This window comes from Oncorhynchus nerka, linkage group LG1 (genome assembly GCF_034236695.1).
Source record: "Oncorhynchus nerka isolate Pitt River linkage group LG1, Oner_Uvic_2.0, whole genome shotgun sequence".
NCBI classification, from domain to species: Eukaryota; Metazoa; Chordata; class Actinopteri; order Salmoniformes; family Salmonidae; genus Oncorhynchus; species Oncorhynchus nerka.
Window position 1 is genome coordinate 10547896 of NC_088396.1, and position 15456 is coordinate 10563351.

Consider the following 15456-nt stretch of genomic DNA (forward strand, 5'->3'; position numbering starts at 1 on the left):
CTAGCTTGCTTATAAACGTCAATGAAGAATATCTTGATGTCTATGAAACATTCCGTTTCTGAAATATATTCATGTTCACACAGTGTTGTTAGTTTGTTTAACAGAGCTTGCAAAGCGAGATCACTTTGAAGAAAATGCGCCACATATTGCTGTGTTACATTACACTAATACTCACTTGTCAAATATTGTCTTCACTTTTAGTTGGTAATCCACCTCTGGAAGTTTGACCAGCAATCTAGACAGAAAAGTGTCAAAACATAAATATTTAGCGAAAACATACACTCACCTGACAGTGTATTAGGTACCGACAGTGAGTTACTTGGCCGTGGCTAGCTATATGAAGCAGGCAGACAGGCATTGAGGCATTCAGTTACTGTTCTATTTAACGTTAGAATGGGGAAATCGAGTGACCTAAGGGACCTCGAGCGTGGTATGATCATCGGTGCCAGAAACCAACAAATTGTTGGATTACCAACAAATAGAAGATGGGGCAGACGGAGAGGACAGCATCGCCACTAGCTCTTAGAAAACTTTGCAGTATTTTGTTTTATTATGTAATATTTTTTACATCATTAGCTCAGGAAATGTTATACAGGAAGGTTGGAGCGAGCGGTCGCACCCGCGCTTCGGTCTGCTTCGGTCTGCAGGTTGTATAACTTTTCATTACATTTCATTATAGTACAACGGTTTGATTTGTCTAATCTTAGCAATTTCTTCTTAGCTAGCTACATAGCCGTCTTTGTATCAAAGATAATTGCGTAATTATCGTATTTCGTCGTCCTCCTATCTGCCCAGCAGCTAGCCAGCTAGCAAACGTTCACCGTCTACCGTAGCACTGTAGTAACTATCACACTCAACTGAACGACTTGATTAGTGTAGTGTTAGCTAGCTACATAGTTGTCTTTGCTGTCTTCGTATCCAAGATAATTGTGTAGTTTAGAGTGTGTAGTCTTAGAGTGATTATCTTAATTTACCGAGGTTAGCTAGCCAGCTATTTGTCGTCCTTAACGTAGGAGTCACTCCTAGCTAGCCAACAGCTAGCCAACGTCTACTGAATAGAATTTTCGCATTCCGGTCGCATTCCGCTTCGCTCCACAGGTAGTATCACATTTTCATTTCATTTCATTACAGTCCCAACGGTGTGATTTGTTTGATCGTAGCTAGCTACATAGCTAGCTACATAGCCGTCTTTGTTTCAAAGATAATTGTGTAGTCTAGAGCGATTTCCTAGGTTAGCTAGCCAGCTATTGTCGTTCTTTTAACGCAACGTAACGTAATCAACACTGCTAGCTAGCCCCCGAATAGCAGCATTGTAGAAACTTTACACTCAACGGAACGACTTGATTAGTGTAGTGTCAACAACGCAGCCACTGCCAGCTAGCCTACAAAGTCAACAACGCAGCCACTGCCAGCTAGCCTACCTCAGCAGTACTGTATCATTTTAATCATTTTAGTCAATTAGATTCTTGCTACGTAAGCTTAACTTTCTGAACATTCGAGACGTGTAGTCCACTTGTCATTCCAATCTCCTTTGCATTAGCGTAGCCTCTTCTCTAGCCTGTCAACTATGTGTCTGTCTATCCCTGTTCTCTCCTCTCTGCACAGACCATACAAACGCTCCACACCGCGTGGCCGCGGCCACCCTAATCTGGTGGTCCCAGCGCGCACGACCCACGTGGAGTTCCAGGTCTCCGGTAGCCTCTTGTAGAGTTCATCTCAGCCTATGCCTCCCTCCAGTCCCTCGACTTCTTGGCACTGACGGAAACATGGATCACCACAGACAACACCGCTACTCCTACTGCTCTCTCTTCGTCCGCCCACGTGTTCTCACACACCCCGAGAGCTTCTGGTCAGCGGGGTGGTGGCACCGGGATCCTCATCTCTCCCAAGTGGTCATTCTCTCTTTCTCCCCTTACCCATCTGTCTATCGCCTCCTTTGAATTCCATGCTGTCACAGTTACCAGCCCTTTCAAGCTTAACATCCTTATCATTTATCGCCCTCCAGGTTCCCTCGGAGAGTTCATCAATGAGCTTGATGCCTTGATAAGCTCCTTTCCTGAGGACGGCTCACCTCTCACAGTTCTGGGCGACTTTAACCTCCCCACGTCTACCTTTGACTCATTCCTCTCTGCCTCCTTCTTTCCACTCCTCTCCTCTTTGACCTCACCCTCTCACCTTCCCCCCTACTCACAAGGCAGGCAATACGCTCAACCTCATCTTTACTAGATGCTGTTCTTCCACTAACCTCATTGCAACTCCCCTTCAAGTCTCCGACCACTACCTTGTATCCTTTTCCCTCTCGCTCTCATCCAACACTTCCCACACTGCCCCTACTCGGATGGTATCGCGCCGTCCCAACCTTCGCTCTCTCTCCCCCGCTACTCTCTCCTCTTCCATCCTATCATCTCTTCCCTCTGCTCAAACCTTCTCCAACCTATCTCCTGATTCTGCCTCCTCAACCCTCCTCTCCTCCCTTTCTGCATCCTTTGACTCTCTATGTCCCCTATCCTCCAGGCCGGCTCGGTCCTCCCCTCCCGCTCCGTGGCTCGACGACTCATTGCGAGCTCAACGAACAAGGCTCCGGGCGGCCGAGCGGAAATGGAGGAAAACTCGCCTCCCTGCGGACCTGACATCCTTTCACTCCCTCCTCTCTACATTTTCCTCTTCTCTCTCTGCTGCTAAAGCCACTTTCTACCACTCTAAATTCCAAGCATCTGCCTCTAACCCTAGGAAGCTCTTTGCCACCTTCTCCTCCCTCCTGAATCCCCCTCCCCCCCCCCTCCCTCTCTGCAGATGACTTCGTCAACCATTTTGAAAAGAAGGTCGACGACATCCGATCCTCGTTTGCTAAGTCAAACGACACCGCTGGTTCTGCTCACACTGCCCTACCCTGTGCTCTGACCTCTTTCTCCCCTCTCTCTCCAGATGAAATCTCGCGTCTTGTGACGGCCGGCCGCCCAACAACCTGCCCGCTTGACCCTATCCCCTCCTCTCTTCTCCAGACCATTTCCGGAGACCTTCTCCCTTACCTCACCTCGCTCATCAACTCATCCCTGACCACTGGCTACGTCCCTTCCGTCTTCAAGAGAGCGAGAGTTGCACCCCTTCTGAAAAAACCTACACTCGATCCCTCCGATGTCAACAACTACAGACCAGTATCCCTTCTTTCTTTTCTCTCCAAAACTCTTGAACGTGCCGTCCTTGGCCAGCTCTCCCGCTATCTCTCTCAGAATGACCTTCTTGATCCAAATCAGTCAGGTTTCAAGACTAGTCATTCAACTGAGACTGCTCTTCTCTGTATCACGGAGGCGCTCCGCACTGCTAAAGCTAACTCTCTCTCCTCTGCTCTCATCCTTCTAGACCTATCGGCTGCCTTCGATACTGTGAACCATCAGATCCTCCTCTCCACCCTCTCCGAGTTGGGCATCTCCGGCGCGGCCCACGCTTGATTGCGTCCTACCTGACAGGTCGCTCCTACCAGGTGGCGTGGCGAGAATCCGTCTCCACACCACGTGCTCTCACCACTGGTGTCCCCAGGGCTCTGTTCTAGGCCCTCTCCTATTCTCGCTATACACCAAGTCACTTGGCTCTGTCATAACCTCACATGGTCTCTCCTATCATTGCTATGCAGACGACACACAATTAATCTTCTCCTTTCCCCCTTCTGATGACCAGGTGGCGAATCGCATCTCTGCATGTCTGGCAGACATATCAGTGTGGATGACGGATCACCACCTCAAGCTGAACCTCGGCAAGACGGAGCTGCTCTTCCTCCCGGGGAAGGACTGCCCGTTCCATGATCTCGCCATCACGGTTGACAACTCCATTGTGTCCTCCTCCCAGAGCGCTAAGAACCTTGGCGTGATCCTGGACAACACCCTGTCGTTCTCAACTAACATCAAGGCGGTGGCCCGTTCCTGTAGGTTCATGCTCTACAACATCCGCAGAGTACGACCCTGCCTCACACAGGAAGCGGCGCAGGTCCTAATCCAGGCACTTGTCATCTCCCGTCTGGATTACTGCAACTCGCTGTTGGCTGGGCTCCCTGCCTGTGCCATTAAACCCCTACAACTCATCCAGAACGCAGCAGCCCGTCTGGTGTTCAACCTTCCCAAGTTCTCTCACGTCACCCCGCTCCTCCGCTCCCTCCACTGGCTTCCAGTTGAAGCTCGCATCCGCTACAAGACCATGGTGCTTGCCTACGGAGCTGTGAGGGGAACGGCACCTCAGTACCTCCAGGCTCTGATCAGGCCCTACACCCAAACAAGGGCACTGCGTTCATCCACCTCTGGCCTGCTCGCCTCCCTACCACTGAGGAAGTACAGTTCCCGCTCAGCCCAGTCAAAACTGTTCGCTGCTCTGGCCCCCCAATGGTGGAACAAACTCCCTCACGACGCCAGGACAGCGGAGTCAATCACCACCTTCCGGAGACACCTGAAACCCCACCTCTTTAAGGAATACCTAGGAGAGGATAAAGTAATCCCTATCACCCCCCCTCCCCCTTAAAAGATTTAGATGCACTACTGTTCCACTGGATGTCATAAGGTGAATGCACCAGTTTGTAAGTCGCTCTGGATAAGAGCGTCTGCTAAATGACTTAAATGTAAATGTAAACAACTACAGACCAGTATCCCTTCTTTCTTTTCTCTCCAAAACTCTTGAACGTGCCGTCCTTGGCCAGCTCTCCCGCTATCTCTCTCAGAATGACCTTCTTGATCCAAATCAGTCAGGTTTCAAGACTAGTCATTCAACTGAGACTGCTCTTCTCTGTATCACGGAGGCACTCCGCACTGCTAAAGCTAACTCTCTCTCCTCTGCTCTCATCCTTCTAGACCTATCGGCTGCCTTCGATACTGTGAACCATCAGATCCTCCTCTCCACCCTCTCCGAGTTGGGCATCTCCGGCGCGGCCCATGCTTGGATTGCGTCCTACCTGACAGGTCGCTCCTACCAGGTGGCGTGGCGAGAATCTGTCTCCTCACCACGCGCTCTCACCACTGGTGTCCCCAGGGCTCTGTTCTAGGCCCTCTCCTATTCTCGCTATACACCAAGTCACTTGGCTCTGTCATAACCTCACATGGTCTCTCCTATCATTGCTATGCAGACGACACACAATTAATCTTCTCCTTTCCCCCTCTGATGACCAGGTGGCGAATCGCATCTCTGCATGTCTGGCAGACATATCAGTGTGGATGACGGATCACCACCTCAAGCTGAACCTCGGCAAGACGGAGCTGCTCTTCCTCCCGGGGAAGGACTGCCCGTTCCATGATCTCGCCATCACGGTTGACAACTCCATCGTGTCCTCCTCCCAGAGCGCTAAGAACCTTGGCGTGATCCTGGACAACACCCTGTCGTTCTCAACTAACATCAAGGCGGTGGCCCGTTCCTGTAGGTTCATGCTCTACAACATCCGCAGAGTACGACCCTGCCTCACACAGGAAGCGGCGCAGGTCCTAATCCAGGCACTTGTCATCTCCCGTCTGGATTACTGCAACTCGCTGTTGGCTGGGCTCCCTGCCTGTGCCATTAAACCCCTACAGATCATCCAGAACGCCGCAGCCCGTCTGGTGTTCAACCTTCCCAAGTTCTCTCACGTCACCCCGCTCCTCCGCTCTCTCCACTGGCTTCCAGTTGAAGCTCGCATCCGCTACAAGACCATGGTGCTTGCCTACGGAGCTGTGAGGGGAACGGCACCACAGTACCTCCAGGCTCTGATCAGGCCCTACACCCAAACAAGGGCATTGCGTTCATCCACCTCTGGCCTGCTCGCCTCCCTACCACTGAGGAAGTACAGTTCCCGCTCAGCCCAGTCAAAACTGTTCGCTGCTCTGGCCCCCCAATGGTGGAACAAACTCCCTCACGACGCCAGGACAGCGGAGTCAATCACCACCTTCCGGAGACACCTGAAACCCCACCTCTTTAAGGAATACCTAGGATAGGATAAAGTAATCCTTCTCACCCCCTCCCCCTTAAAAGACTTAGATGCACTATTGTAAAGTGGCTGTTCCACTGGATGTCATAAGGTGAAAGCACCAATTTGTAAGTCGCTCTGGATAAGAGCGTCTGCTAAATGACTTAAATGTAAATGTAAATGTAAATGTTTTGTGTCATTACATACAGCCGGAAGAACTATTGGATATTAGAGCAGCGGTAACTCCCCAGAACTACCAGCATTACAACCAGGAACATAACTTCCCTGGAGCAGATCCTTTGTTCACTCTCCCCAGAGCAATTGAACTTATTCCAGAGGCCGACCCAAAACATCACCGGTGGAGGAGAGGCACGGTGGCCTGCTGGTTCGACTTAGGAGGCGCACACCACCCACCGCTTCTGAGTATATTACTCGCTAACGTTGAGTCTATGGATAACAAAGCTGATGAGCTCAGAGTAAGGATTTCTTTCCAGAGAAACATCGGGCCTGTAAAAAAACTTTGTTTCACAGAAACATGGCTCTCTCGGGATACTCTGTCTACCAAGAGAATCCTCCTCCGTCATCACCACGGCCGTTTAATCTCACCTCAATCCGAAACCTCGATGGCCCGTGAAGAACTTTACTGGACTATATGCAAACTGGAAACCACATATCCTGAGGCTGCATTTATTTTATCTGGGGATTTTAACAAAGCAAATCTGAGGACTAGGCTACAGAAGTTCTATCAAAATATTGACTGTCCTACTCGCGCTACTAAGACTCTCGACCATTGCTATTCAAACTTCCGGAATGCTTACAAGGCCCTCCCCCGCCCTCCTTTCGGCAAATCTGACCACGACGCCAACTTGCTCCTCCCGTTATAGGCCGAAACTCAAACAGGAAGTGCCCGTGCTTCATACTATTCAACACTGGTCTGACCAATCAAAATCCATGCTTCAGGATTGTTTTGATCATGAGGACTGGGATATGTTCCGGGTAGCTTGCGAAAATAATCTAGACGCAAACACGGATATGTGCCTGAGTTCATAAGGAAGTGTATAGGAGATGTAGTACGCACTGTGACTATTAAAACGTAACCAGAAACCGTGGATAGATGGAAGCATTCGTGCGAAACTGAAAGCGCGCACCACTGCATTTAACCATTTACCAGCCACGTCACTGAGACCGACGTCTTGCTTCGGACAGGCTAAACACATTCTGTGCACGCTTTGAGGATAACACAGTGCCACCGATGAGGCCCAATCACCTGAATTCTGATCACACACCTGTATGTCAATATCACAACCTATTTAGTTCAGTTATTTGCACCCCATCATTGTGAGGTATTGTTTGTTTTGTGACACACTTCTATTCGGAGCTCTGGTTTTCCGTAATTTACTCCCCCCGTGTATGATAGTTTGACTGCCTCACTAACGACGCCTTTTGCCTATTCCCTTTCTGTACATTAGCCTATCAGATTTCCTGTTACCTATCTATTGCCTGATCTCCTGGACGACATGACCTTTTCCCTGCCTGTACTGTTGCCTTTTTGGACCCCCTGTGTATGACCTTCTGCCTGCCTCTGAAACCCAGCAACCTGCCTCCTCCTGTGGTCCTTTACAATAAACACCTGCTGCGCCCTGCGCTTGAAACCAGCTCTCTGTCTCCCATTGTGTTCTTTACAATACCTATGTTAGAATGCTGTTTATGGACTATTACTCAGCATTCAACACCATAGTACCCTCCAAGATTATCATAAAGCTCGAGGCCCTGGGTCTGAACCCCGCCCTGTGCAACTGGGTCCTGGACTTCCTGACGGGCCGCCCCCAGGTGGTGAAGGTAGGAAACATCTCCTCCACTCTGCTGATCCTCAACACTGGGGCCCCACAAGGGTTAGTGCACAGCCCCCTCCTGTACTGTTCACCCATGGCTGCGTGGTCAAGCACGCCTCAAACTCAATCATCAAGTTTGCAGATGACACAACAGTAGTAGGCTTGATTACCAACGATGACAAGACAGCCTACAGGGAGGAAGTGAGGGCTCTGGGAGTGTGGTGCCTGGGAAACAAACTCTCACACAACGTAAAGAAAACAAAGGAGATGTTCGTAGACTTCAGGAAACAGCATATGGTGCACCCCCCTATCAACATCGACGGGGCATCAGTGGAGAAGGCGGAAAGCTTCAAGTTCCTTGGCGTACACATCACTGACAAACTGAAATGGACCACCCACACAGACAGTGAGGTGAAGAAGGCGCAACAGAATCTCTTCAACCTCAGGAGGAAATTTGGCTTGTCACCTAAACCCCTCACACATTTTTACAGATGCACAATTGAAAACATCCTGATGGGCTGTATCACCGCCTGGTACGGCAACTGCGCCACCCACAACCGCATGGCTCTCCAGAGGGTGGTGTGGTCTGCTCAACGCATTACCGGCGGCAAACTACCTGCCCTCCAGGAAACCTACAGCACTCGATGTCACAGGAAGTCCAAAAAGATGATCAAGGACATCAACCACCCAAGCCACTGCCTGTTCACCCCACTATCATCCTGAAGGCGAGGTCAGTACAGGTGCATCAAAGCTGGGACCGAGAGACTGAAAAAGAGCTTCTATCTCAAGGCCATCAGACTGTTAAATACCCATCACTAGCACATTAGAGGCTGCTGTCTATAGGCATAGACTAGGAATCACTGGCCACTTTAAGGAATGGAACACTAGTCACTTTAATAATGTTTACATATCTGGCATTACTCATCTCATATGTATATACTGTATTCTATACTATTCTACAGTATCTCATTCACTTAATAATGTTTACATATCTTGCATTACTCATCTCATATGTATATACTGTGTTCTATACTATTCTACAGTATCTCATTCACTTAATAATGTTTACATATCTTGCATTACTCATCTCATATGTATATACTGTGTTCTATACTATTCTACAGTATCTCATTCACTTAATAATGTTTACATATCTTGCATTACTCATCTCATATGTATATACTGTGTTCTATACTATTCTACAGTATCTCATTCACTTAATAATGTTTACATATCTTGCATTACTCATCTCATATGTATATACTGTGTTCTATACTATTCTACTGTATCTTAGCCCGTTCCGCTCTGACATCGCTCGTCCATATGTATATAGTCTTAAGTATATGTTGTGTAATTTGTTAGATATTACTTGTTCGATATTAATGCACTGTTGGAGCTAGAGGCACAAGCAATAACATCCGCTAATCACGTGTATGTGACCAATAAAATTGGATTTGATTTGAAACGGCCGCCATCCTGGGCTTTTCACACACAACAGTGTCTAGGGTTTACCGATAAGGTTCGTGCAAGCTAACAGGCTGGCCACAAAGAGACAGATAACGGTGCAGTACAACAGTGGTGTGCAGAATGGCATCTTGGAAGGCACAACTCGTTGGTCCTTGTCACGGATAGGCTGTTGCAGCAGATGACCACACCAGGTTCACTCCTATCAGCTAAAAACAAAAAGAAGCGGCTCCAGTGGGCACACGATCACCAACACTTGACAATTCAGGAGTGGAAAAACATTGCCTGGAACATGACAGCGAGTTCAGTTTACTTGAGTGGCTTGCACAGTCCCAGACCTCAACCCAATAGAACATATTTGGAATGAGTTGGAACTGGCTGTTCGCAACATGAATGTACGGCCATCCAATCTGCAGCAACTGCATGATGCCATCACGTCAGCATGGACCAACATCCTTATGGAACGTTTCCGAACATTGTAAAATACCCCGAAGAATGCAGGCTGTTCTGGAGGCAAAAGTACTAGACCCCGGTACTAGATGGGTGTACCTAATAAACTCTCTGGTGAGTGTATATTTAAGATGTACACACACAATGGATTGATAAGCACCAAGTATTGAGTTGTGTTACATCTTAATACACATACAGTACCTGACTTTGGTGGTGAACTGCACCCCGGTCTTGATGATGAGAGGTTTCTGGGGGTGGGTTGGCATACATGGCTGCTTCTCCACCACAAAGGAGCTGTGGACATTGTACAAAGGATGACACAACGATGGCCTACAAGAGAACTACAATAGCATAATAGCAGTTGTGTATGCCACCTAGATTTGGATGGCGGCAACATAACAGCCACAAGTTCATTTCCCTGTTATCTAGACTTCCCATTACTTCCCACTCATGGTTCCATATGCTTCCAGTTCTTTGGAAAATCACTTTGTGATATGGATATTTCATGCACTTGGTTAGAGTAGGTGTTCGGCTTTGTTGAGGTCAGTACCTTTTGATGAGGTGGTAGATGAGGTATTTGACCTGCTCCTCCATCTGCGGTCTCTGCAGTGGGATGGGGTCACTCTCATACGTCACCTTTAATATAAGCTCCCCCAGTTTGTCCAGCTGACGCTTCATCTGGAACAGACTTTGGGCTGTCAGAGTAAACCTATGAGAGAGAGAGGGTGATGGGGTGTGCATGAATTGAGGTTGACCTAAAATCCTACGTTATATTGGAATATAGTTATAAGATTGAGTAATGTGTGTGTGTGTGTATGTGTGTAAGCAAGCTTGGTTACAATACCAGTTCTGGAGCTGGTCCAGTCCAGTGAGCAGTGGGCCACCTATACAGTTGACCTGCTGCCTGCGTTTCCACTCCATCAGCTCTGGGTTCAGCTGGGAGACTATCAGAGCATCAATCTCTTTTATCACGTCACTCATCTTAGATAGGTTCTCCTATGGGGGAACAATAACAAGATCTCACTGCTGGTCCTGTGTTGCTCAGTTGGTAAGAGCATGATCCTAGCAACACCAAGGTTGTGGGTTCAATTCCCCCAGTATGATTGACTTGGAAAAAAATTATGTTTTAAGTTAATTTCATGCAATTATATGTGGATTAACAAGACTCATGACATCTTTTAGGAAGGATATTTAATGATAATCCCATCAATAATGGATAGGGAAAATAGTCTAGACCCGATTTCCCCAAATGCTATTCCGCTACCAAATATGTTTTATTAGGATCATTTATATGAACCCTCAATGTAGTTATACTGTATATATTCTCTTTTACAGAAAGTGATTGGAGCAATTGATAGCGACAGAGTCACACATCATATGAGATTTATTTCCAAGCAAAGTCCAATTTCTTTGACTCCTCGACTTTAGGTCGTAGTTCATTTTCTGAATGTCATAGAGAAAAACCAAAGAAATTCCCCTTTGCATCAGAGTTGCATCTTCCTCTGGCATGTACTGCTTGTTTATAGCCTGAAGCTTCACAGATGTATGCATCGTTTTTGATTGGTATAAACAATCACGAATTAATTTTTTTTAAATTAAACGTTTTTTTTACCCCTCAAATCAAGGAAGTTCCCACACTTCCCCACAAAACGTTGGCGCCTAGGTTGGGAACCCATGTACTTTTTATGTAAGTTACATTGAATAAAAGTGTCTGTTAAATGCCATATATTATAATATTATGCATAAACGTGTGTTTTGTTGAATAGTCCCCGAAGCTAATTCAATAAATATCCTCAAGATTTCAATATCTAAAACTCACTCAGCTGTCCTGCAGTGCCAGACGAAAATCTAACTAGCAATATCGTGCTGGATGCAACAGTGCTCTCCACACTTTGCAGCCCAACAAAATGTTTTCTTTTTAACCATTGTATCTATATAGTAAATATTCATATAGAATTGTATAGACTAAAAGTGTGTAAGACAGCAACTGCATGACAGAAACGGTGGCCCCAATTCAAATAAATGCATATTACTCAAAGATAAGGCATTGCTGATGTTCAACTGTTTACACGCTAAACACAAAGCTTAGGCCTATAGTAACAACCATAGCTGATTGCTGGTTTATCTAATCTATGTAGTGTTCCCACACCTTCCTCTTAAAGTCCAGGTTGTTGAGCATCTCCTGCAGTCGGGTCACTTCCTGTTTCATCGCCGCTGTGTTCCTGTCCACTGGATCTAAGGGACAAAAATACATCCAGCGTGACAGAGGATAAAACACAGTGGGAACCCATGTACTATTGATGTAAGTTACATTGAATAAAAGTGTGGCACTTCTTTGCACCACTTTATTGGCGCAACCTGGGATTGGTACATGGGTCGTTCCACGAAATGAGTCCCTTTTGCATCACTTTGAAACTGTAAGTAGAAATTGTACACCCTTATTGGATTTTGGATGTTATATTAAATGTGGTGCCCTTTAATAGACCACATGGACAATTCAATAAATTCAATAAAAGTAAATAACATTTTATTTGAATATAGACTTGCTAAATAAGTCCACTTTCTGTGACTTCTCAGAAGATTTGAACCCCTTTAATCCCAAAAGTTTTCACCATTATTGTAAAGTCTTAGTTATTTTGTTGCTTCGACAAAGTCATTTCTGGCGATTTGTATTTATTTAATGTGATTAGTGATTCATTTAAAAACACACCTGTCCCTGATTTTAAGGTCAACCCTGTTTTGTGAACTAAACTCTAGTTTTAATATGGTGAAACTATTCCTTCTCAAATGTTTTTCTCAAAAGAAAGACTGGATATCTGATATTCAAATCATAGCGTAAAAGCAGGTGAGCTAGTTCGACTCTTTTTGGCCATTTTCTTGTGTTTTGTGGTGGAAAATGAGTGGGTCGAGCATAACACATCAACCCTCATAGATAGACAGGCTAGAAATATTTTAACAATAAAAACAATTATTGTGAAGCTTCTATGAGCTGCCTCTCCCTGTGGCACACATCAAGCTTCCGTCCCCCTTATCACACCGGGTGGCAGGGCAGCCTAGTTGTTACAGCACTGTGCTAGTAACCGAAAGGTTGCAGGTTTGAATCCCCTAGCTGCCTAGGTACAAATCTGTCGTTCTGCCCTGAACAAGGCAGTTAACCCACTGCCATCAATGAAAATAAGAACTTGTTCTTAAATTACTTCCCTAGTCAAATAAAGAAAAAATAAAATATTTTGGCTGATTTAAGATTAAATCGTCAACCCTCTTATGGTCAATTACTATTGTAATTTTTGTATTTAACCTCTTGAAATGGGAAAACATGTTTTTAATTAAAAGTCCAGTGCAATCAAAAACTAGATTTTCCTGTGTTTTAAATGTATTTCCACACTATGAGGTTGGAATAATACTGTGTTGTGAAAATTATGATTGTTTGAGCTGTTTGAAAAGACCGCCTGAAATTTCAGCCCGTTTTGGTGGGATGGAGTTTTGGTCTGCCTGGTGACATCACCAGTCGGTAAATTGGTTAATATACCAACAAGAAAGAGCATTCCAAACCTCTCTGCCAATAAAAGCTAGTTTTCAGTTTTCCCCTCCCCACTCAGACCACTCCCAAAAGGTCCTAGCAAAATTCCTTCTTGAGAAATTGCTCTTGCTAAGAAGCCATTTTTGCTTCTTTTGACCATTTTAATTGAACACAATCACTATTACCCAGAAATTATTTGATATTAAGATAAAAATGGCTGAATTGGACCTTTAAGTTGAACATGTGCTCATCATGACAGAACGTTACAATTTGGTGAAATCAAACGTGTTTTTTTTATTGCCCCTTTAAAACCTATAGTTGTCATTCAGTCAGGATCATAATGAGATGATAAGAATATACATTAAAAGGGGGTCAAACATGCTTATGACAAGTCTTACAATGCATTATAACCACATCATATTGCATTATTGTTAGGAATTTTATGAATAAATGACTAAACAATATCCCCATTTTAAATAGAACTCTAACTAAGTAAACTTATACTCTGTTTTATTATATCTGATTAACAATATGAGTTCATAAGTGAGGGATTGTGGAGCCTGAAACAGGGGGTAATTACATTTAAATAAATACCATTCCAGCCAGGTTGGAGGAGATTAGGAGTGTTTTTTTAAAAGTAAGCAGAAAAGGTCTTTAACCTAGTGTTGAACTGACGAAACTTAGCTCTGGGGTGTTTTAGATAAGGCAGTGAGTGCATTCCTAGGTTTTCTGTTAACTAGAACTGTCAGCTAAGTGGTGATCAATAATGGTGAGGGATCAAGAGTTAATTCAGTTATGTTGTGTGTCCTGTGTGTGTGTGCTAGTGGGTCGGAATGAACTTTTAAACTTGCTCTGTCTTGGTCGAGAGGAGGAGATTCATTCACCAATGACGTCATATTTTGTATATAAACTGTTGTTCGTGGTTAAATGGGAGCGCGCTCCGAGAATAAATACTATTATCCATTATTGATAAGACGGGTCTCTGTCTATTTTATGCAAATAAGAATCTTACACATTCTCATAAAATAGACTAAGTTAATTAAATTAATGAAAACATATTGGAAATAATGAAATTACAGTAACAATTATACCTGCTGGGTTTAAGCAAAGATACTAAAAACGAAGATATCCAGAAACTGCCTCTCCAATAAAATACCTCGATCACGCTTGTAGTTGATGTCATGGCAATGTTGGCTAGCTAAGCTGATGCACAGGAACGTCATCGGGTCTAACGGTTGTCTCGAGCCGAACTGCGGATGTGCAGGCCATCTAATCAAAGGCATTCCTTTGATATGAAGTTGTTTTTGATGAAAATGAAAACGTGTCAGTTTGTCACCTTAACCAGGTTTCAGCTAATTAAGACATACCGCGCAAATCTAGGTTTTGCATTTATATTTTACACTTCTTTTCACTTCTATTGACTTGCTAAACCCCATACCCGATTGGGGCAGCGGTCTAAGGCACTGCATCTCAGTGCTCGAGGTGTCACTACAGACCCTGGTTCGATCCCGGGCTGTATCACAACCGGCTGTGATCGGGAGTCCCATAGGGCGGCGCACAATTGGGACAGGGTTTTTTCAGATTAGGGGAGGGTTTGCCCGGAGTAGGCCGTCACTGTAAAATAAGAATTTGCTGTTAACTGTCTTGCCTAGTTAAATAAAGGTAAATAAATACCCCGGCCTAGTCTGCTTCGCAAGCGTTCCTGGAAGTATTGCGATATTGGGCCTCTGGGTTTAAAAACTATGCGGTTTAAGTCAAGTGTTGCCCATAGTTAGTCAATAATTTCACCACATCAGGCCATCAGAGGGCAAGGTACAGATATTGCCATTTTACTTACAGCTATCCAATATTATACGACAGCTGTAAAATCACATCCAGTCCATAAATAAGGGCATGGATTGGGTGTATGGCTGACCTCGAGACTGGAGAGTTTTATAGCGGAAGTCAAAGTCGTCTTGCATGTCTTCTAGGTATTTCACTGCCTGGTCCATCATCTGCACACTACTCCTGATCACAGCCACCCTGTTGTCCATGTTCTTCTGTCTCTCGAAGGCCACCGAATTCTGCATTGACTTCTCCAATGGGCCCTATCAAGATGATGATGAGGTGAAGCAAACCACACACACATATGCAGACCCCCCCCACCACACACACACACACAGATACCTTCCTATTGCAATTAGTCTTTACTCTTCCTGTTACTGCCTCTGTCTTTCCAGGTGTTTCGAGGAAGAAGATATAAAAAAGGATACGTGGGAAACACAAGGGACTTTCCT

At 45.4% G+C, this 15456-nt stretch overlaps 1 protein-coding gene across 2 annotated transcripts in view; it reads right to left on the reverse strand.

Annotated features, from left to right (window-relative positions):
• Positions 1-15456, reverse strand: part of stat4 (signal transducer and activator of transcription 4) — a 32276-nt gene that overhangs the window by 12624 nt on the left and 4196 nt on the right. For both annotated transcript variants that reach the window (XM_029675730.2, XM_029675644.2), the window contains exons 5-10: positions 15096-15267; positions 11810-11895; positions 10505-10656; positions 10211-10369; positions 9862-9954; positions 176-235 (exon numbers count right to left, since the gene is read on the reverse strand). In XM_029675730.2, coding sequence (XP_029531590.2) covers positions 176-235; positions 9862-9954; positions 10211-10369; positions 10505-10656; positions 11810-11895; positions 15096-15267 — 722 coding nt within the window. The remainder of the gene's footprint in view (positions 1-175; positions 236-9861; positions 9955-10210; positions 10370-10504; positions 10657-11809; positions 11896-15095; positions 15268-15456) is intronic.